The sequence below is a fragment of the Opisthocomus hoazin genome, chromosome 2 (genome assembly GCF_030867145.1).
Source record: "Opisthocomus hoazin isolate bOpiHoa1 chromosome 2, bOpiHoa1.hap1, whole genome shotgun sequence".
NCBI lineage: Eukaryota > Metazoa > Chordata > Aves > Opisthocomiformes > Opisthocomidae > Opisthocomus > Opisthocomus hoazin.
The window spans coordinates 41,470,266-41,492,806 of NC_134415.1; the positions used below are offsets into that span (position 1 = coordinate 41,470,266).

The 22,541-nt window shown below is 44.9% G+C and overlaps 1 protein-coding gene across 5 annotated transcripts in view; it reads left to right on the forward strand.

The window, feature by feature from the left end:
* Positions 1-21,807, forward strand: part of WDPCP (WD repeat containing planar cell polarity effector) — a 155,868-nt gene extending 134,061 nt beyond the window's left edge. For 4 of the 5 annotated variants that reach the window (XM_075413344.1, XM_075413343.1, XM_075413347.1 and 1 more), the window contains 2 exons: positions 4,937-5,060; positions 13,347-13,607. In XM_075413344.1, coding sequence (XP_075269459.1) covers positions 4,937-5,060; positions 13,347-13,596 — 374 coding nt within the window. In that variant the 3' untranslated portion in view covers positions 13,597-13,607. Of the gene's footprint in view, positions 1-4,936; positions 5,061-13,346; positions 13,608-13,830; positions 13,932-15,466; positions 15,496-21,659 lie in introns of those variants that run through there. The other variant, XM_075413345.1, reaches the window with a different exon arrangement.
* Positions 21,808-22,541: the final 734 nt, after the last annotated feature.

Consider the following 22,541-nt stretch of genomic DNA (forward strand, 5'->3'; position numbering starts at 1 on the left):
AAGGGTTGCTTCTATTTAATAGTGATTGAAGTGGCTTATCTTCTCAGGCATCAAATTGTTAAATTACAACACAAATGGGAGATATTCTGATTTAATATACCTTTTTCAGCTCTCTCAGCAGTAACAGCTGTTCTCAATGAGTTTTAAAAGTACAGTAAAACCAATATTTTGACAATTTTTATTTGTCAAACAAAAACACGTTAGCACTGGAAATTAACAAAACAACACAAAACCAATCTAAAATTTAGGAGCTGTGGAAACCTAGACCAAAAGAAACAGAGTTTAGAGTTATATTTTTACACACACACACAAATAAAGCTGTGTGGTTTCCTTGCAGGAATTTGTTGAAACAATTTTATTAGAATCTGTTAATTTAGAAAAACATTTTCAGGAAAACAATCGTAGCCAGAAAAAAGAGCTGACCACACTCAAGTCAGCAGTGGAAGTTCCCACTAACTTCGATACCAAAAGCATTTTCCTCAGTGGCTTTAGAAGTACCTTCATGTAGTTTGATTAAACCTTGGATAAAGGTGCAGCAACTTGATAATGCATGAGATCATGCTCAATATCACGTCTCCTGCAGCAGTTATTTGCCTTAAAAAAAAAATAAAATAGGAAGCTCATAAAAGCATGAGAGCTTGATTTCAACAAGTCAAAATAAAAAAATAAATTAGTAAAAAAAAAAGAAAATGCATAATACAAGGAGATATGAACTTACTGACATGGAAATAGCTATTCAGGTAAAAAAAAGAGAATTCGTTTAAATGCCTAAAGAAATGTGATTGTTTGGGTTATTTCTAAACTATATTATTTTACAGCACTCGCTTTGCTTAACCATTTGCATTTCTTCAGACCCTTGATTTGTTTCTTTCAGAAAAACTCTACTATTTACTTCTAACTCTACTATTTACTTCTTTTTTTAAAAAAAGAGCCATATGTCTGAAGTCTGTGTAATTCACTGGGAGTTCATTGAGATATATTTGCAACTCCTGAAGCAAAAACCTGATATTTTATCTTTAGAAGGAGTTACATTTTTTGAACTTATTGAATTTTTCAAAGATCAGCATGAAGAGTTCTGATTAAATGCTTGCTTCAGCGTTTTAAAGGCTTCTTGTGTCCCTGTTGCCTAAGGAGGTCGTACATTATGATTGCTCTGTAAACATCAGATTGTACAGAATTGGCTCTGCGTACCATGCCAGGCACACAAAGAAGAAGTCAAATGGCTTATCTCTCGCTTATCGAATAGTTTATTTTTCATGCCAAAAAAAGGCTATATTTTTACAAAAGCAGCTGCTACTTCGTACATAGTTTAATGGCTTCTGTTAAGTGGAGCTGACAATTTTGCAAACAATATTAAAAGAAGATTTTAATTTTACCATGGGATTGCCTGTTTTAAAATGCATTTTTATCCCTGAAAGTCCAGTGGAGGATACTGGAGAATGGAAACAGCTTCTGATTTGCACACACAAATCCAAAAGAGAATAGATACGGTTAAATAATGACACGTCTGAGCAGGGAAGGCATGCGATCTCATCACCTACACATAGTGTTCAGAGAGCATCCTGCTCATTAAAGCGTAGGAAAACTTGTAGTGGACTTGTAAAGAAACGTATTTTGCTGTTTCAGATGGGCACTAGATGTGGCAGTAGCAGCTATCAGCGAATTTTGGAAGAATTGTGCTGTGTGCGTATGTGTGCATATAACATTATCCTAATATTGATCAAGACAAATGGAATTTTGTAGATAGATTTTTAGCACAATATGATTCATATTATTGCATCTGATAAATAACTTTGATGATGAAACAACAATGTTAGCCACAATACCAACTCCCAAATTTTTACAATTTTAATTCAGATTCACATCCTTAGATCCTAACATGATAAGCAAATATTAGGTCAGAATTGAAAACAGCAAGAGTTTATTGTGCAAGCCAAAGGAAGATCCTAGATTACTTGAATACAGAATCTTAGGTATACCTTATGATACTTCCAACACTAGCACAAGCACAAGTCTTTATCAACCACCAAACCCTAGCCTGAGCCCTCATCTAGATGTGAGGACCACCACCCTCTCCCAGCTCTATGGCGATGTTGACAAAATTCTTCCTTTTTTAATTAAATGTGGGATATGTTGCCTCTGGTTTGGGAACGACAGTGTTGTTTAAACAGTGTTCCTTGTGCATTTGTTTTTCCTACTGTAGCACTTCTCACAGGGAACACAGTCCAATGTCCCACAACAAAAATGTTTATTTCTTTATGCTAGAGCTCATATCAGATGGGTTTTGGCTTTGAACCACTCCTGACATCTGATCCAATCTAATGTTCTACTGCAAGACCACAGCTGTATACGCTGACTAGAATAGGCTCAATCCTCATAACTTGAGGTCAGTTTCAGATATTTAATTTAGATATGAAAGTGCAAAGAAATCTATTTCACTCCCATGGATAAGAACCCCCCTCATCTCCCAATTTTGGCTACAGTTGTGCTTGCATATGACAGAGTGCTCTGTTTTCCATGAGGTTCCTATGGATCCGGTAGCATTATTTAACAAGGTGTAACTGTGCTGTATCCACAGCGCAAAATACCAAAGACAGTGGCCGTGGTTATAATTGCTCATAGCATTCATATTTTAGAAATACGCCACACAAGGACTGGATGCCTCCAAATTGCAGCCCACTCCACATTATAAAACTGCTAAGGTCCCACGCAGAGCACGTGTGTGAGTTACCCTGAAGTGACTGACATGAGAGGGCTGTGATTTATTCAGATCTGGTTCTCAGCAGGTAGGAGAAAATGCAGCTTAATAGTATGGTGGAAAGAGATCAAGACAAAGCTGACCCAAACCTATTTTGTTGCCTTTCTCTCAGCATCTCTCACAGTTTTACCTTCTGAAATGCCGAAATGACACTGCTCCTTGGAGCTGCATCAGCCTCAGGAGTGATGTCTAAGGAGAAGCCATGGACATTGTATATTGTTGAAAGTTTGTGACTTTAAGGGATCCGTTATGTAGGCCTTAGACATTACTGAGTAGGTGAAAAGAAAAGAGAATAAAAAGATTAATTACACCAACTTGACTCACACTGTACGTCTTAGGTTTGACATGTAGCAAGCTAAAAGCTTTAACATTTCCCTTCTTAAAAGCTAAGGACAAGTGAAGAGGGAGGCTCTTCAGGACCAAAGACTCAGTTCACAGGTGGAAGCATGGTAGTGAGAGCTGCGTTGCCAGGCAGAGGCTATCAAAGTTTGTCCCACGAGAGCTGTGGTGGATTTTGCCTACACACACATCAACAGGAATTTTGTTTAAGCCCTTTCCCAGAAGGCATATCTCCACGCATATCAAAAGCAGTTTCTCCTGTGCCTTTTTAAGTTCTCTGTATTGCTCCTCTCCTCCTCTTTGCTGCTCACTCTGCAACAGGCTCCAAGAAGAGATCTCCAGAGAAACCTACTTTACCTGCCCTTGAATTGAGTTTTCTAGACATAGAACATTGCTTGTGCACCTTTTTTCTCCCCTCCTGTTGTTCTCTTTTGGAATTTTTATTCAAGGTAGAGGAGAAGTTGCACCAGGGCCACTTTATCTCCTTTATTTATTGCAGCATGGTGTGCATGCTTGGAGGTGTGTTGCCCCTGACCGAGTTGGTTGTTTTCAGTGATCCTCCGCCTGTGGGAAACAGCAGCACAGGTGGAGAATATCAGTTACCTGAGAAAGCCAAATCAGTTGCCACACTTCACCTTCTCTCACACTGCAGATGCTAATAATATTTAGGCAACATGAACAGCAGTAATAGTCTGCAGCAATCTTACAACGTTAGCTTTTTAGGACTTGGAGATTCAAAAACGCTTACAGGTAGATTTGCCCTCCTAAGCCAGTGAGCATTCTGGGTCTCCGGCCAAAATGTAAACTAGCAGTATGGCAGCACTCGCAAGAGCATTATGTTGTTCACACTGCCCATGGTGTTGCCAGGGGTATCATGCAGATTAGCTTATACAGGATCTGGGAAGGCAGAGAACAAGGGGAGAAAAAAAAACAGGATTAAAAAAGAAAAGACGCAAAAGGGTCTTACGATTTTGAGAAAAATCTTTTAAAGTCTTTATCTGTAACAGGATTTTTTTTCCTTAATCCAAACTTTGCTAGCCTGGGGTTTGATTAATTTTTTTTTATTATTTTTTTATTTATTTATGTCTCCTTCTCTGGAGATATTCAAGACCCGCCTGGACAAGGTCCTGTGCAGCCTGCTGTAGGCGACCCTGCTTCAGCAGGGGGGTTGGACTAGATGACCCACAGAGGTCCCTTCCAACCCCTACCATTCTGCAATTCTATGATTTTAAGTCTCACACCTAGAATATGCAATTCCTCATCTATATTTTTAAGTGGTTCAGGTATTTTCAAACAATTTCCTTCCCCAAAGGGCTCAGACTGGAAATTGGTAATTGGAGGCGTCTCTTTCACCTACTTGAGGACTTCAGGTCTTGATTGTGAATGAAAATAGTTTGAAACAAAGCTAAGAAAAGTTTTTATTGTTAAAGGAAGGAGTTACACATACCCTTGTGGGGTAATGGTCCAACTGATAAGACATTGATCCGTATGGCAACAGTGAAATACTCACACGCTGCCTTTGGCAGTGAACTAGTCCTTCTGTAGTTGACAATTGAGAGAAGACATTTCCTCCTTGCTAGCTAAAGCCAACACACGCTCACTCACTCCCTTCCAAAAACTCTTGGACATGTCATTGTTGCTGGTCGTTAGCTACTTGGCCTTCTTTTCAAGGGGAAAAGCAAGGGTGAAAGCTGTATAAGCATATGGTTTTCCATTTGATTTAATCCATGATGAGAGGATACCCTTGTTCTTATTGACATCTAAGGTGAACAGCTGGCAACTTGATTGGTACTTTTGAATTAAGTAAGCCTAGTATCATATCTTGATTCATCTTAACAGAACTTCTGGGGCAGTCAGATGAAGAAGAGCCATCTCGCGAAGCTTTCATTGACAGACCTTCAGAGCGTGACCCACCTGCTCCCGGTCCAGCCGTCAGACCACCAGCGCAGAGCTGCTCCCGCAGGTGAGCAGCACAGGAAAGGGAGTGTGGGCAACTTGTGTGTCTATCAAAGATGTTTCATAAGGCCAGGGAAAAACCTGTATTTCAATAACAGAAAATGGACGGGAGGGGGGAACAATTAATTAAAATATTTTTGAAATGTATGATAATCCGCACTGTCCTGACAACTTTAGTTGTCATCTGCCTCATGACTGCAAACACAGTAAAACATTAAGACAGTAAGCCAGTAAGCAGGAACTAAGCAAAATTTGGAAGCCAGAAGGACATGGCACAGACACAAAGCAGTCTCCAGAAAAGTAGACAGTTTGTGAGCATTCAACATGCACTAGCACAACCATTTTCAAATTAAAACATTTGGGCAAATGCAGCCGTCTTTGATGAATGTGCGGAAGAGAGAAATACAACAATGGAAATGCAGCAAATTAGCAATGACAAACAGAACTTTTTAAAACCTAACACCATATTTACAGCTTTCTGTAGGCTCATCACTAGCTTGTGATCAAAATCCCTGTGATGATCTTTCATGAGTGCACTTATTCCAAAGTTGATTAAAACCTGGAACTTGCCTGTTATGAGGGAAGGAACAGGCCTGATGACTGTGGATTTATTTCAAGAAGTGTGTGCATGCTTTTGTTGCTAGTGAACCAGCACACCACCTTGCAACAGATGGGAAATTCCAATGAAACACTTCTTCTGCAAAGACTAAAAAAGCGTTTGTTTCTCTTATTTTTCTTCATGCCTTCCTGATAGAAAAGAAACGGTATTTGTTCCCAGTGAGTACACAAATGCCTGTGTTTTTATTTCTATGCCTACTGTATGTAGGAACATTTTTATTAAAACTAATGTGAGTACAATGTTGAACTTCCACATTGACAAATTATCCTAACCATTTGTATATAACTGTGCTGAACACTCTTCATGTGGGCAAGAAACACATTTCTTTCTGCTTCTAGAAATCTGTACGTTACCTAGTTTTCTGTCTTTCGTTAAATGAAGGTATTGAGCTTTTGCTGTATTAGATATAATATCCATTATACCAGCTGCACACCACTATGGAAATACTTTTTTTATACGTATTGTACAATTTTTAGGATATAGAAACACCATCTGTGGTTTTCAGAGATACCTAATGGACTTGGACATGGGACCTGCTTTTTAAAATATAGTGCACAATTATTCTCAGAAGAGAACTTTCAGGATGGAGCTAGCACTGTATTGATACGCTCAAGTAAGAAAGGCAGTAAGATCATGCTGGAGACTGTATTGACTACAGAAGACTTTCCAAGTGCTCCGATAAAAGCAGCTCCTTTAACAGAGCACTAGAGCAGAGACTAATCCCAACATGCCTATGATCCGAAGGTATAAACATGCTACCCTCCCTTCAGCTCACCTTTTCCCTTTTGGAGGCCGCTATGACTCATGTGTCTCTGGCAGTGCTGTGTCTGTCTTGGGAGAGAGATTGCAGAGTTCAACTGTACTCCTGCTGCTGGGCTCCCTGGCTTGACCACGTTCACCTGTGCCAGCCCAGGTGGGTCACCAAAAGTTGCTGAGCCTCGTGAGTGGCTCCTTGCAATCACTGGAGCTGCATAAACTGCTGGGATTTCCTGAGGCTTTTATTTGTCTTTTGCCAGGTTGGTGAGTATAAAGCAAGCTCCCCACCTACACAACCAGCTCCTCCACCTGCTGACCTCCCCCAGGAATGCCCAGAGTTCTTGGTTGTCTCTTGCAGAGCTGTGAAAGAAAACTTCTCACAGCTCCCCTAGCTGGCCGCAGCTGCTTGAGGCCTGCCAACACGAATTTGAGTTTTAAAGGCACTCCCTGTAACAACGTCAACTAGCTGGGAAGGTCACCTTCTGAGGGACAGGTGACTCCAACAACCTCTTCTCTGTGCTTAAAAAACAGCACAGACAGTTACAAGCATGTAACCGTGGCTTGTGTTTTGCCTCCAATTTCAGAGTTTGTTTTCTATACTATATCTGCTGCCAAGTCTGCATCAGACTTCTTCATGTGAAGAATTTTGTATGAAGACAGGAATGGTTTGAGTGTTAGGAGCCTACATAAATAGGGATGTTCTCAGTTTGCAGTCATTGCAATGTTTCATCTCTCTGGCCAAGATTAGAGCATTGGGCTGTGATTAATGGGATGACATTTAACAGGTCGAAATGTTGGATTCTGCACCTAAGAAGGAGTAATGCTGGGCAAAGGTATAGTCTGGGAGAGGAATGGCTGGAGAGCAGCCCTGCAGAAAGGGATCTGGGGGTGCTGGTTGACAGAAGGCTCAATAGGAGCCAGCAGTGTGCCCTGGCAGCGAAGAGGGGAGCCCTCATCCTGGGGTGCATCAAACACCGCATAGCCAGCCAGAGAGGTGATTATCCCACTGTATTCAGCACTGGTGTGGCCTCACCTTGAGTGCTGCGTGCAGTTCTGGGCCCCACAATTAAAGAAGGTTGTGAAGGTCCTTGAATGCATCCAAAGGAGGGCAACAAAGCTGGTGAAAGGGCTAGAAGGCGTGTCTTATGAGGAATGGCTAAGGACTTTGGGCTTGTCTAGTTCGGAGAAAAGAAGGCTGAGGGGTGACCTCATTGCTCCCCACAGCTTCCTGAGGAGGGAAAGTGGAGAGGGGAGTGCTGATCTCTTCTCCCTGGTATCCAGTGATAGGACGCATGGGAATAGTTCAAACCTGCATCAGGGGAGGCTCAGACTGGACATTAGGAAGCATTTATTTACTGAGAGGGTGGTCAAACACTGAAACAGGCTTCCTAGAGAGGCCATTGATGCCCCATGCCTATCAGTGTTTTAAGAGGCATTTAGACAATGCCCTTAACAACATGCTTTAACTCTTTGTGAGCCCTGAATTGGTCAGGCAGTTGGACTAGATGATCTTTGTAGGTCCTTTCTAACTGAAATAGTCTAGTCTATTCTGTTCTGTTCTATTGTATCATATTCTGTTCTATACTAAAGACTTGACTGCCTGATCTGAGACACTGGCAGAGGACATAGTTTGTAATGGGTAGATGGTTACGCAGCACTTCAGGAAATTTCTTTAAATTGATCCAACATGTGAACCCAAAATTAAATTGTATTTGCTTTCTGTTGCCTCAGTGAATTCACTCAAAAAATGGTGACAACGACGCCTTATTGAAATGCAGTGAAGTTTATGACATCACAGCAGTATGCTGCTTGCAGCTGAGCATCTTAGTAAGTGCACAGCAACATTATTATTCTAACCGATTTCCCACATCACAAATTCATATCTGGCATTTCCACTGTCCACCTCTTCCCAGCCTCCAACCACTACCTGCAGTTTCAAAATCAATAATCAGGACACATTCTCTCTCCTGTGAAGGCCCTTCGTCGTTCGTTAGCTTGGTCATTTTTTGTTTCATTATTGACTTGCTCAATTTCTCATGCTGTTTAACGCTAGTCTTCGGTGTTTATGTATTCTGCTCACCAGTCAGATGAATGTACATCCTGAATAATTTCCTATTTACTTCTGAACCCTTTTCCCTCAAGAAAAGCAAAAGAAGAAAATTCCATTTTTGTAATAGATTTACGACTATTCTTCTCTGTTCCCTAACCCCATGCCCAGTACAGTCTCCTGTCTTGGCCAGGTCACTTCAGCCATGGTTTGTATGTGTTACGGTAGGAAACGTGTCCATTTGCCTCCTCAGCATCATTTAAATCCTTGCGATATTGTCTCTGAGGACTTGATTTGTAGTCTGGGGAGCTTTTGGTTGCTTCATCCGCTGCATGTTGGCATACCGTGACTTCCTACAGCAAATATCCTTGCTGGTGATGAGTCTGCTCAGATCTGGACTCCAGAGTGTTGCTCCAAGTCTAACATGAGGGAATGTACTGCTCTCTTTCTGACTTTCTGGATGCTTGCCAGTGCCAATGGTTCATTTCTGTTGTCATCCGGCAAAAGTCCCCACTGGTTCACAGACCTGAGCCAAAGCAATCTTGAAGTTGGATCTAACTGAACAGTTGAATCTGCTTTGAGAAGAGCATTGGGCCAGATCACCTCCAGAGCTCCCTTCCAACCTAAAATCCATCTGTTCTTTGCAAGTTAAGCATCAGCGTTCAGTGTCATTAATCTTGCAATGAAAACCCCACATCCTCATCTGTGCAACTTAATTGCAAGTCACACAAAGCCAGTAGCACCACTTGTGCACTTGGCCTGCATGAATTCAAGTACTCCCAGGCTCTACTATCTTCTGGGTAGCAGTGGTTCCCCAAATCTCTGTAAGACACCACGATGGGACTTTGCAGGAGTGCTTGACGGCTGCTCTTTCTTCTTTCCTAGAGTCTTTTGTTGTCTGCCTTGGCTTTACATCTTTGTACCAGCTAGTCACACCAAACCCACTAAATTGATTGACCTACATTACTGCATTTCTAATGCTACCACCCTTGTCAGACCCAGATACTGTCCCAAATCTGTATCTCACCCAAGTTTCTGGAAGCTCGTCTCCAGCACATACTCAGGCTTCATTCTTGTATTTCAACTTTGACAGAAGCTTTGTTTGGGACAGCTGAGGCATATCTCATGAAGTACACCTAGGCAGAAGTCCTGGGCAAGGGCCCTGTGAAGACTGGCAGAAGACGTTTCTGTTTAACTTAATAAACCTTGTTACTCCCGCCAGGGAGCCTGGCATCTGCATATGTGTAACAGAAGCCCAGTTTTCAGGCTGCGTGATTAACAAATCACTTCAATTAACTCTTCACATCATCATCTCCTTTGCCTAGCGAGGAAAGCCATAGCCTGGCGTGGAGACAGCGACAGAAAAGGCTGGAACCAAAATAATCTTTCATAAAATAGTCTTAAGGGTTTATTTCTTTGAAAACTTATTCCAGGCCAAGTCTGGCTTCTCTTCTTGCCTTGACAGTCAGAAAGCAGAGAACTTAGTCTGAGACTGAAGTATGTTTTACAGACAGAGAAAATTGGTTTAACTCTATGACATTTTATGAAAGTAGCAGTAGTGTGGCTGTCAGTGGAGAACTGTAGTCAACTTTCTGAACTGTGCATACACACACAGAGCAAGTTATGGGCAACAAAGATTTCAGGACAACACTCCAAATAGAGGCCTTTTATTTGCTGCATGGTTTCTTTCACTCCAACATGAACAGGACAATTAAATACCACCAACAATGCACAGTCCAGTGAATAATTTTACAAGACAAAGCTCTCGTCTCTGGCTTACATTTGCCAGCGAGCATTGCCAGTCTCTCCTTCGAAGTGTCAGATGCATTAGAGCCTAGCGGTTCTTGTCCTCTCATTATTCTTGTTATCTATTTATGGAAACATTTTGTTCAGCATAACCCTTTTGCTGCCTGTAAATGATAAAATATTTTCAGAAGGTATGGATGGTGTTGTTCAGAGGACCAAGGCAGCATACTGATCATCTCGGCAACGCAGTAAAGGAACTGATTGACACCCTGTAGGACAGCTTATTTCTGGATGAGGAGCTAGTGGGTGCCTGTGACTGTGCCAGAGTCCAGCACAGAAGAGTCAGTACAGAGCTATGACTGGACTCACACCTGTGCCATTGGCATTGGGAACTGCCATGTGGGTTTCCTCCCCGTCAGTTTGTCATGCAGTTTCCTTACCATAATGCATTGTGGGTTTAAATATCTTGCATTTGTTGGTAGTGTCAGGATGTGTGTGAAGCGGCTTTGGGGTTTTTTTTAGCGTATTATCCATCTACCTTGTCCCCATCCCCCAAACCAAAATTACTTCTATTTTAGTTAGAATATTTCTTATTTTAATACAAGTGATTAGGATAGAAGGCAAAACTATATATCATCACAGTGATTTTTATCATGAAGCTTTCCTGTTGCTTATGTACTTACAAATACACATATTTCTACTGCGCTACAAGGTTTTTATTTAATCTCAGAAGCATGCTTGTGTATTTTGAATCTGTAGCATCACTGATCAAACCTCAGGAAGCATAAAGACAAAATTGCATGACAGTCTTTCATATCTGTATGTGTTGGTTATTAAATCAGCGTAAAGAGAGAGAGATAGAGAGTTATCCCACTGCATCCCCTTTTGTGTGTCCCGTAAAAAAAAACATTAAACAGTTTTCTTACTCCATTGTTTCACGCAATTAAACAAAACAAGCATTCACCACCATTATGGCACTTCTGTTTGTTCATCCACTGTCAATTATCTTTTTCAAAAGTTCTTTTTAACCAAGAAGCAAACCTGGTCTGAAAATAGAAGGAATGGGGCTGAGAAACATGGTCTGCCACAGGTCCGCACGTAAGCCTACAAGCTGCTGTATCTGTCCTAGCAATTTTCAGTTCCAAAGTAACTCTACTAGAGGCAGGCTCCGGCGATGTGGTGATGTGGTGTAGGGAATTCATCACAGAGGCGGGATCCAGCAGCTCAGCACTGCTAATCCTACCCTATTGCTGCAGCCTCCCTTCTCGTTCTTTGCTGTTGCTCAGCCCCGGTGAAGGAAACAGAAGTTTCACGTGCATCAGGAAGGTGACAGCGGGCAAATGTATGTGGCTCTGTGCGAAGTTGCACTCCAATTTCTACATCTGTAAAACTGAGATAATACATTACCAACTTCAAAGGGGTGTTGGGCAAATTAATTAGTCAACATGCGTACAGCACCTTGAAAATACAAAATTAGCTCTTATTAGCCCAGAAGTACTCGAGATGCATCAAGGTGTGCTCTATGGCCTCTTGATTCCAGACAAAAGTCTTCTTGATTAAATTAGATTGCTAACTTATTACCGCGTTAGCTCACTTGAAGAAAGAAAAGTTTGAAAAAGCAATTTGGCTTCATCACATGAGCAGCGTGTATATTTAATGGAAATTTTTCCAGCATTCACAAAACAAAGAAAAATCAATAAAATGTCTGCCAACTGTTCCACTGAAAACATTTTATAATCTATAGCACGAGAATCCTGAGCCAAGATAAACCAGCGTTGCTGACAGAAAATACTGACAAGTATTTTACATGGATTCAACTTGGCCCAGCCCAGACTGACCTTGTTTATTCATCTCGGTCTCTTAATTCATATTAACTTGGCATCAAAATGGGACATGTGGCATGTGGGCTGAAGACCCATTTCTGTATCTATCTTAGACTTAGATAAATGTAGTGCATTGAGTACTTCCAATGCCTTGAGCTCTTAGGTAGATTTATATGCATTAGACAGAACTGGTTAAGTTCCTTTTATCCCCGCTGGGCTTTTAATGTCTGTTGACTGTAAAACTAGAAGCTTGGTAGAGGTAACATCTTCTTCTAAGCCTTCGGATATACATGAAATCCTCCCAGTACTGGTCAATTTTAAAGACACATCCAAAGAGGATGGAGGGTTTTAAGCTCGTTTAAAACATAAAAATAGAAGAGTTATGGCAATTTGGCAGCCAAAAAAGCAATTTTCAAGTCTCAGCAGAATCCGAGGCTGTGTGTAAGAAAGCTGATCAAGACACTACAAAGGAGATAATGGGGTCAAAGAGCAGAAGAATCCCTCCGTTTTTGCAACCAGCATAATCTGGTCTCCAATGAAGTTTCTTGGTTTCTTCTGCTGAACCAGAAAAGCTTAGCGTGATGGGAGAGTTGCATTACTGCAGCTTAAAAATGTCTCAGGAAAGCTGATGGGGAGAGTTGCTTTCAGTTGCCCATCTGCTTGCATAGCTATCGCCTGACTGGTAGTGTGAAAACAAAGGCACAGGGCAAATCTGAGCATTTTTCTTTAGTTATTTGTGTTCTTGTCAGTAATAAAGGGCTTTTTATGCCTGGAATGTATTACTCATAATATCAAAGCTGAGTGAAGTTTTGCACTGTGGAAGTTAACAAATTGGGTGCCACACAAAAATGTTCATATTTTCATTCTCACAACCACGCTGCAGTCATATCTGAAAGCTACCCTTGAGTAAAACACTGCTGGAGTCAAACACAACTATGTCCATGGAGAAGGAAAAGCCACCCGAATGAGGAGAATGCCCCCAGAGGGGTTCCCAGTTGGTCTGTCTTGAGAGGTTTAGTTTATTTTCTGTGTTCGACTCATTCTTGCCAAAGGCAACGTTCCCTTGGACTTCACCGGGCCCTTGGCAGTTTGTGGACGGCGGGACAAGTGTCGAGTCGGCAAGCCAAGCTAGCACAAGATAACCTCCAAATTTCCAGTTCCACTGCCTTGGGAATGGATTGCCTTTCCACATGCCTACATAAGCAGAGATGAGTGAAGAAACTGAGACTAGCAAAGCAAAAAAAAAAAAAAAAATCCATCTGCATTTTCCGTGACATGTAGCTGGTGTTTTCCTCCCTGCAGCTTGTTCATGACTTGGATTTCAGTGGTGGGAGTGGTGTGGGGACAGAGTTTAACTGCAAAAATCACAGAAAATCAGCGCTGCCTTTTGGGCCTGACATCCTCCTCTGCCGACATCTGTCAGACTGACTCCATGCAGAGCTGCTACAGTGCCAGGTGCCTGCCACGTGTGTTGCACATCCCCAGCCTGTCCTGCTTAACAAAATCTCAATTGCTCCAAAAAATACCAGCTTTATACCACATCTTTGAATGACAACGCGGTGCTGGAGCGACTGCACAGCCAAGTGAGTGATCCTAGTGACACTCAGTCAACAAACGTACTGGCATCTGATAAAAAAGAGCTACAGTTCGTAGCCAGGGAATTACACAGGCTGCTGTGTACTTGAAAAGATAGAAAACAAATGAAACAGCTTTGCTTTGCTATGCAGCATCTCCTTAACTCTTCAGTCCTTCCTCCCTTCCTATCACTTGTGCTTTGTTTTCAAAGACCCACCAACCGCAAACAAGCAGAGGACACTGAGCATAAGCCTGGAGCGAATGGTCGTGCTGCCTCCCCGATGGAGAAACCCTCTTCCAGCAGCCAGGAAGGTAAGCAAACAAGTTGCTTTCAAATGAGCACAAGGAGATGAAGCTGGAAATAATGGTGATTGCTATCTTGAAAAAGAACTTGGATCTAGGAAGAAAAGTAAGGCAATGACATTGCAGCATGAGCGTGGTTTGTGTATACCTAGCAGGGAGAGGCATGAGGACTCGGCTATTGGCTTTTGTGACGTAGAATAAATCATCTGATCATGTGAATCTCGTTATCTTGCAGTGCAATTCACAATTTAACAAAGACCAAAAAAAGCATTATTAGTTTAGGCTGTTGTTGCTCTGTTACTCGGTGTGCAATGGCCAGGTCCCCCAGCAGCAGAGCTTCACCAGTTACGTGGCCTGTGAAGCAGCGTTTTACACTGCTTCTGTGGAGGGGTTCCAGAGTAAACAGATGTCGCTGTCTTGCTTTGGCAGTATTCAGTATCTCCATCATAGCACATTCGAAGTAGTCGAACAGTATAATAGAGGAGTAGTCCGGCACGAGAAAGTGGTTGAAGAGTCATACTGTAAAGTCAGCCCGGCAAGGCTAGGTGAGAGTATTTGCACAAGGGGTGAGACGAGGATTTCCATGTTCTGCCTTGTCCGGGTGTCCCATCACTGTACTGACAGGTATGTAGGAACTGAGCCAGTGTCCAGGCACACCGACATGGAAAGTCAAGGCGTAGCTGCAGTTCCTGTAGCCACGACTGAAATAGATAGTTTTAAACAAGCCAGCTATGGGTGCACTTCCACATTACAGTGAAGCTGAACTAGCAGCTTGCCAGCATCGAAACAGGAAGGTCCTGCTTCCCCCTCACCGCCGCCTTCTGCCCACATTTATGGGATCACACAGGGGGCTGCCAGCATATTAACCCAAGCAAAAAAATTGTTTTCTTTCCTGTGGGCTTTTGTCCATTCCCTGAACCAAACTGCGTTGCCAGTGGATCAGCGGACACCACAGACAACACCAAGTGAGGGGCAGAAGTACATTGCCTGCAGCAGGACTTCTTTTTGATGTTGGCAGCTGTTATTTCAGCTCAAGCTGTAACACGAAGCCTCATCCTCAAGCACCTCCAGCAGCAACCTGACAGCAAAACCCTCCTGAGACACAAGATGAGCGTTCAGGCAGGCAGCCCGCACTGAACTCCACCACCCTGCAGCTCCCCCAGTACAGGTAGAAAAGTGTGCTGCAGCCACAGCTCCGCTGCAACGCATGCATCCCACTCCTGCAATGGCTCCCCACTGAGTCAGGGTGATGCGAGGACGCCGATCTGTCGCTGGCCTCGTGTCTGTGCACTGCCCTGTTGGCAGAAATCACGGCTGCTTTAACTTGGTGTAGCGTTTGAGGGAATATACGTATCCTGCATGTGTAGGCTTGTATAAGCAATATTTTAACTCATCCATTGAATAACAGGGTATAAAATACCTGTGTCCTATCACAAAATGAAAGAGTTACCTAATACTGTACCCTTGTTTGTTTGGGTTTTTCAGTGAGTTCAACGGAATGTAAATTACATGGTGATCTTCTTTTCTTCTTTTTTTTTTTTAAGGAAATTTGAGAGCAGTTACTACGGAGCAGGTAACACATTTCTGATTTATTTTTTTATTTCTGCTTATTATTATTTACTCTATTTTGCAGCTTCCTGAAACTCCCCGAGCCTGTCCCTGCAAGCTGTCTGCCTGCAGGGCTCTCACTGAAATTGGTAGATATGCTTCTGTACCATGCTGCTAGAGCAGGGCTTTATCTGCAGCTTTGAATTGAGCACAACACATAAAAGTCAAAAATTGTTATTATCCGATGCCTGTTGGATGAGACCTAAGAAAGAACTTATTGTCCTCCATCCACGTTCATCTTACACGAACTAGCCAGCGCTCATATTGGCACTTTCAAGAGTGAGGCCACAGTAAAGAGGAGTGAAATACTACCCCATGGTTTCACGATCACTTAAAGATGATTTAACTGCAAGGTGATGCCAAAAAAGGTGGACCAGCCCTTCCCCCACTGCCAGCCACCAGTCCTATGTCTTCCTCCCTCTCCCGCACCGGCTCTTCCAGCCTGTGAGAAGCTCACCGGGACAGGAGAGGAGGAGAGGACCCCTACATGGGCAGGGAGACCCTACCCCGTCCCCCAAATCCTTCAGCTACCCCTGTCTCCATGCGGCACGTTCCCTCCCAGCCTAGTTTGGTGCCCCCGATGGTTGGGTGTCGGTGGGGGTGTGTATAGAGCACATACGTGGGGCGATCCTGTCTCCAGAGCTGCTGAGTCAGCAGCATGCAGCACCAACACACTCCTTCAGTTCTACTTTAAAGGAAAAAATAAAATAAAGTAAAATCTGTCTCGCAGCAGCATGGATGAAGGCACAAGAGTGCCTGTATTTTAGCCTCCTCCCAATTACAGTTCTTGTTGCAACTTTTATTTTTGAGGCTGAAGTATTCAATGTTTGGCCTCGGTACAAACAGAGCATTAAAAAAAAAAAAAAAAGGAAATGCTTCAACCTCCCAGCAGAGCAGGATGGCACTTATTTATTTATTTCATTACAAAATTAGCCTGTGCCAAGTAAAATCGTGCTCTAAGAGCTGTTCTACCAGTCCCAAAGTGCTGGAGAACAACACACACCAGCCCCACCTCTGCAGCCTCCCGTGGGCCCCTGCGCATTTTCACTGGGTGGAGGATGGGGAAAGGCTGGGGAGCAGGTGACGGAGTTCACTGTGCCAGGGTCGCGCTGGCAGGAAGTCCTCAGACTCATAAGATGTCCCTGGAGGCCTTTTGATGGCTTTGGTGGCCTCAGAATACAAAGGAAAGTAAAATATATCAGTGGTGGTGGCCTGGAGACGCTGGTGGGATTCCTGGATTTGCAGCTGGGTTATCCGCCAGTTAACTGCTCCTTCCCTCATCTGTGTGTAAGATGCTCCTTGCCCCCACATAAGTAGCTGAATTAATAAACTGAGAAGTTCATTTGAAAGCTCTGGATTATCACAATAAAATCCACAAGCACAAACTCTGTATAATGGGAGCCGTACAAAGAACAAAACTTCCCTGTCACGTCATTAAGGACTTACACAAGGGTGCAGTTAAAGCTTCCTTTGGTTCCAAAAAGTTACTGCAGCTGAGTGGTCACGATTGCTAAACGCTGGTGGGTCAAATTGTGGCCTCTGTCACCCCAGTGGAGGTGCCCTGATTTCACTGCACATTGCAGAGCTGCTTGTGCACAGGAAAGTGGGGCACCTCCATCCATCCCTGCTGAGCTGCTCTGCTTCTCGCAGGACCAAGGGAAGCAAAGCAGCAGCTCTGATGAGTGCTTGGGCTGCAGAGGGAAACGACTTGCTGAGTAAGGCAGACCCTGTTGTGCACAGCAAGTTTTTTCGGAGTAGAAAAGCCATCCATGCAACACTACCTCTGCCCTTCTGGGAGTACATTTCCAACACCGTTCTGTCCTGACTTTTAATGGCATGTGGAAATTCAGAAGTCTTGCAGCAACTGGGTACCAACGCAGGAACCAGCACCCAGCAAATCAGAGAAGCTCCTTTCTAGCTGGACTGACCTTTGGCTTTAGTTCAGCCCATGCCAAATCCAACCCAAACCCACCACCAGCAGCAGCTCTACACGCAGACATCTCCACCAGCCTGCATTGGTGCCAGCGTTTGATGGACAGCCCATGCCTGAGGTCCCACTTTCACCCTCCTACTCCCTCAGACTGGCGTCCCTCCACCACCTCCTCTGCACATTGCTTCAGAGGGAACCCTCACAATACCGGGCTCTGTGCCACACAGGGGGAGCACACCCAAAACCCAGCCCTTCTTGCACAGTCAATTCTGCAGGAAGATCTCCGCAGCTGCGAGCCAGATGATTTGCTTTGTCCCCCTTTGCCAGTTTGTTGACGAAAGGCTGGAGCCAGAAGTGGCCTATCCCCAGTGCAAATGGCCATGGAAGCCTCGGAGCAGCCATACCCAACATGGACCCTATCTTTTGTGGATGCATCATAATGCACGTCTTCCTCGCTTGCTGCCGCTCTCAGCTATGAGGAAGCTTCTCCTCCCTGAAACTGTAAAGATCATGCAACGAAATGTTCCCAGTCACCTGCCAGAGCAGCTGGCTGTCACACAGCCAAACAACACTCAAGCAGTTGAACAAGATTTGTTTTCTAGAGGAAAGCCTTAGCCCTGCAACATGGAAGAGGCAGCTCAGAGGTGAGACCATGCTGCCGTGGGGGACACCTGCCTTCCACCAGCAGTGCCGGTGGGTTTGCACTAGCACAGGGCACGTCTGACCCTGCTGTGGCCCCTTGGTGTATGGGTGGTGATGGACAAAGGATGCCATGGAGATCTCAGCTCGCAGGTAGGACAAATGCAGACCACATGGCTTTGCCAAGCTGGTTTGGGACCAGCAGTGGCTGGAGGATCCCACCACTGGGGATGAAGGTGGGGAGGGCATAGGTAGTTGCCAGAGGAGCGAGTTTAAGCTGCAGCTTTTCCTGAACTGTGCATGGCTTGGTCAGGTGCGGCTCTTCAAGCAACAGGGAAAAAGCAAATGGGGTGAGCATCCCATCTGCAATATTTGGTGGGGTCAGGATTTGGTGCTCATGTTCAGTCCTGTCTTCTGGGAAAGGCTGGAGATGGGATGGGGGTTAGCCTCAAGGGCCATGCTGCTTGAGACCCAGCCTACTCTTACTGCTTTGAGCAGCGTGATCTCCAGAGTTCCGTGCTGGCCTGCGTTATTCTGGGATTTTATAATCTTGAGGAAACTATGTAGGTTGGTTCGAAGAGTCTCCGTTTAGCAGCACCCAGCCTTAGATAAGCAAAACTAAGCATCTAAACACCCTAGTCACCAACCTCAGTACAAATTAGACTGTTTGGAAAACGTGAATCTCAGCTGCTCTGTCATTTCTGGACTGGAGACTGGCAACTTGAGATGCGGAAGCCAATGATGCCTTATGGCTACCAAATGCTTGTTTTGATATATTATCACTCAGCTAAATACCTATCAGCCAGAAAGGTTTTGTATGATGCTATCCAAGGGAAATAAGGCATTTCTAGTGAAAGGGAGAGGTACCTATAGTTCCCAACAACAGGCATGTCCTTCCACATAGCCACTCCTGCAGCCTGGAATTGGGCAATGTCCACCTGAAAAAAACAGGTGTTTTAAGATAATTCTCGGTGGCTCCTTTGTTTATTCATCTCTCCCCCACTGTCGTCCTTTCCCACCTTCATCATGCCATTGAGAATAATCCCAAAGAGAAAAAGTGTAGCCTCCTAGGAGTGATACAGCTGCCCAGGGAAGAGGTTTCTCTGTATTTCCCGCTCCAGGAGATTAAAGGGATCCTCCGTTCTTCCTCAGACCTGGGGAGACCAAGCAAACCACTGCCTCCGTCCTGCTATCCCTGCAGGTCCGAGGTGGCTTAGTGGCTTCTCAATTACAGGGTGTGCCTTCCCATACCGCTCCTCCCTTTGCCTGCTGGAGCAGGACCACATTATTACCATGCAAAGCCCCACCATCTGAACTCTCCAGGGAAAGTGGATGCTCTCCTGTCAGGATATTCATGTTTCCCTGCTCCGGGTAACTAGCTGCTCATTACCATAGGCAGCAGCACTGCAATGCTGGCTTCCCCTGTTCCTGGACAGCCCTCTTCCTGCGCTATGAAAATCAACTCTCATCAAATTATTACGGCTTCCTTTATTGCCGTGGTGCTACATCAGAGAAGATGCAGATGTCAAAAGAGGGTTCCAGTCATTATCGCTCTTCAGCCTTTGATTAACATTAAACACCTCTATAAGCTTGATGCCACATCACAGACTTCACATACAACACCACCAAGTCTGCCATAGTGTGACCAGAGAGGTTTGCAAATAGGTTTTCTAAAAAGTATTTTAAGAAAAAGCCACCGGGTAGGTCTGCAGAGCTGGGTTCTTGTTAACCTCTCCCCAGACAGAGGCACAAATCATGAATCACAAAACCTGGGTCAGATACCTATCTGATGCACTCAGGACCCTGAGCCTTGAACAACGGGGACCTACCCAAACAGCCTTGAACTCTAAATGGTAAATGTGATGGGTTTATTTCTCCAGCCTGCATTCACCTTCCCACCTATTCTCTTGGTCCCCAGAGCAAGCACCAGCAGAAACCCCGCTGCATCAGGCACTGACACAGCTCTAGGGAGAAGAGAGCCACCCCTTACTTTCAGCTGCTGATGGTCCTCAAGGCTTGAGTGCTATGGCTCCCTTGCAAGAAAAAATCTTCCGTATTTTTTGGACCCTCCAACAAGTGCCATTCAGAGAGTAAGGAGATCCCACAGAAAGCTTGCAGCCACCCAAAACCCAGCACTCCCCATGAGGCTGCTACTGAGTAAGGCAACTCATAACCTCCTTGAAGACACCTACCGAAGTGGCAGTCGCAGCCGTGAAGCCGTGCTTTGAGTTCAAGGCTGGAATAACCCAGTGGGGTCTGGGATGCTTTCTTGTCATCTTCAGACTGCCTCCAAGAATTAACAGGGGGTTGTATTGCAGCAAGGCCACGTCCTGCCGTCTCCCTGCCAGGGAAGTGGCAAGCGATGGGCTGGAAATAGGTCTGGGTGTCCATACAGCGCTCAGTTTGAGCTGTCACCCTTTTTCCTCGCGGTCCACACTGAGGTTGGGAGGTTGTGCACAGCAGTGCTATTTGGAGGGTGATCTCCATCTCTGTGGTGAAATGCACATGCCATGAGATGGAGCTGCTGCTCTTTAAAGATTCCTTACGAAGCTGGAAGAGTTGTTAGGGCAATTTTTTTTTTGTTCTTCCCTGAAGTCAAGGAGCAGTGAGCCACTCGTGTGAGTCCCATCTGCCCTCGGCAGCGCTCCCGTAGCCTGACACAGCCCCGACAGCCACCTCCGGGGGCCGAGCCCACCCCCCTTCGCACCCCAGCCAGCGTGTCTCGCCCTCCAAGACAGGACAAACACACAGCTCCACACCTAGTTTTTCTTTGCATCGTGAAGGGCTGGCTACTCATCTGTAATTCAAAAGAAAGCAATGACTCACTAGACTACAGCACTTTCCAAGGCAAAGTATTTCATGCGTTTCGCAGGCGTGCTAGCCCATGTTATGAAATAACCTCTATGTGCGGCACATCTTTCTCCCTGTTGTCATGTCGTTTGCAGAACGAGGGGGCTGGGGTTTCCACCCTGCACAGGCACCGAGTGCAGAAAGAGGAGCAAATGCAGGGGCAGATTTGTGCGTAAATCGTGTATTTGCATTGCATGAGAAATGCAAAATGCCATCCCCGTGAAACGTTGAAAACCTGGCTCGCTACCCGCTGGCATTAACCCAGGCTTGTGGTGTTCACGGGGTGTTTTAATTAAAAGGTAACAAAAACCTAAAGTTTCACTTTTGCCGATAAGTTTCCAGGCACCGGGGAAGGGGGCTCAAAGGCAGGTGGAGCCTGGGCTCCCAGCCCCTCACATCCCAACCCCGTGTCCACCGCAGGGGACACGGAAAGCGCTCGCTGGAGCTGCAGCCCCTGGTAGCCCCAAGAGCAGCAGGGCAGAGAGGCTGCGAAGGGGGCCGACAGAAGCAGGGAGAGGTGCCTTACCTTGCACGACAAGGCAGCCTCCCCCGCTTTAGGGCTGCATCCTCCATTCCCAGGCCAAACTGGGACAGAGTCTGCAATTGGCTCTTCTCCCTGGGTTGGGATGCTGTTTCCCATACCCGCGTTTCCATCCCTCATTGCCGGTCCCTGCAGTCTGCCTGATGCTGCCTGTCTTTCCCCTCCGCAGGAGACCGGAGGCAGTGGGTCTCTCAAAGTCGTGCACTTCGGGCTGGTGTGACCCAGCGTGGGACTCCCTTTGCTGCCAAAGCAGAGAAGGGGAAACCTCACCAAGGTGGCGAAGTTCACGGAAAGTGCTTCAGCAGACTTCCAGCCGGCCCTGGATCCGACTGCCAGCAGAAGATGAAGCGCCAGCCAGTGCTGCCCTTAGACCTCCAAATTATTGCTGGGTTAGCACGAACGCGTCCGTGTACAAACTGCCCCATGTTTGCCTATGGGGAGCAATTTGGTGACATTTTCATCGTGTTATTCAAAGACATCAAAAAAGCGAGTAATTGTAGATCCCCATTTACCATACAAATGCAATGCTGAAAAATTTGGGGGTGTTTCTTGGACAAATCCATAAACTTCTTAGGAGAAAGTCTGTAATTCTCTATGCATTATATATTTTAACAATCTTCTCTTGGAAGCAGATTTGAATTTCCACTTAAGGCTCTGAAAACCGTCCTGTTGAGATACCAGCAGATAAAATCTTCACTCGGGATACCTCTGTGAAAGAGCAGCCTTTCACAGTGGGCAGCATTTTTCGAAGAATGCTCTCAATTTTCATATCTAGATATATCATCTTAGTTGAATAACCATTATTTTGCCTTGAAAAAAAGACACAGAGCCTCTTAAACATCATTCCGTTGGAGTCCAGATTGTAATCTGCCTCCTCTAACCACGAAGAGAAAATGCACTGAGAAGGTAACGTAACCTGTTTCAGCCCTCTAGTTTTTTTCCGATGGTGAAGAGAGGGGCGAGTATCGTCGCAGGTCTTTCTTCCCACCATGTCATCTGCGGATGCAGATTTTTGCACTCCGCTGTAGGCACGCCTGTGGGTTAAGCTTGA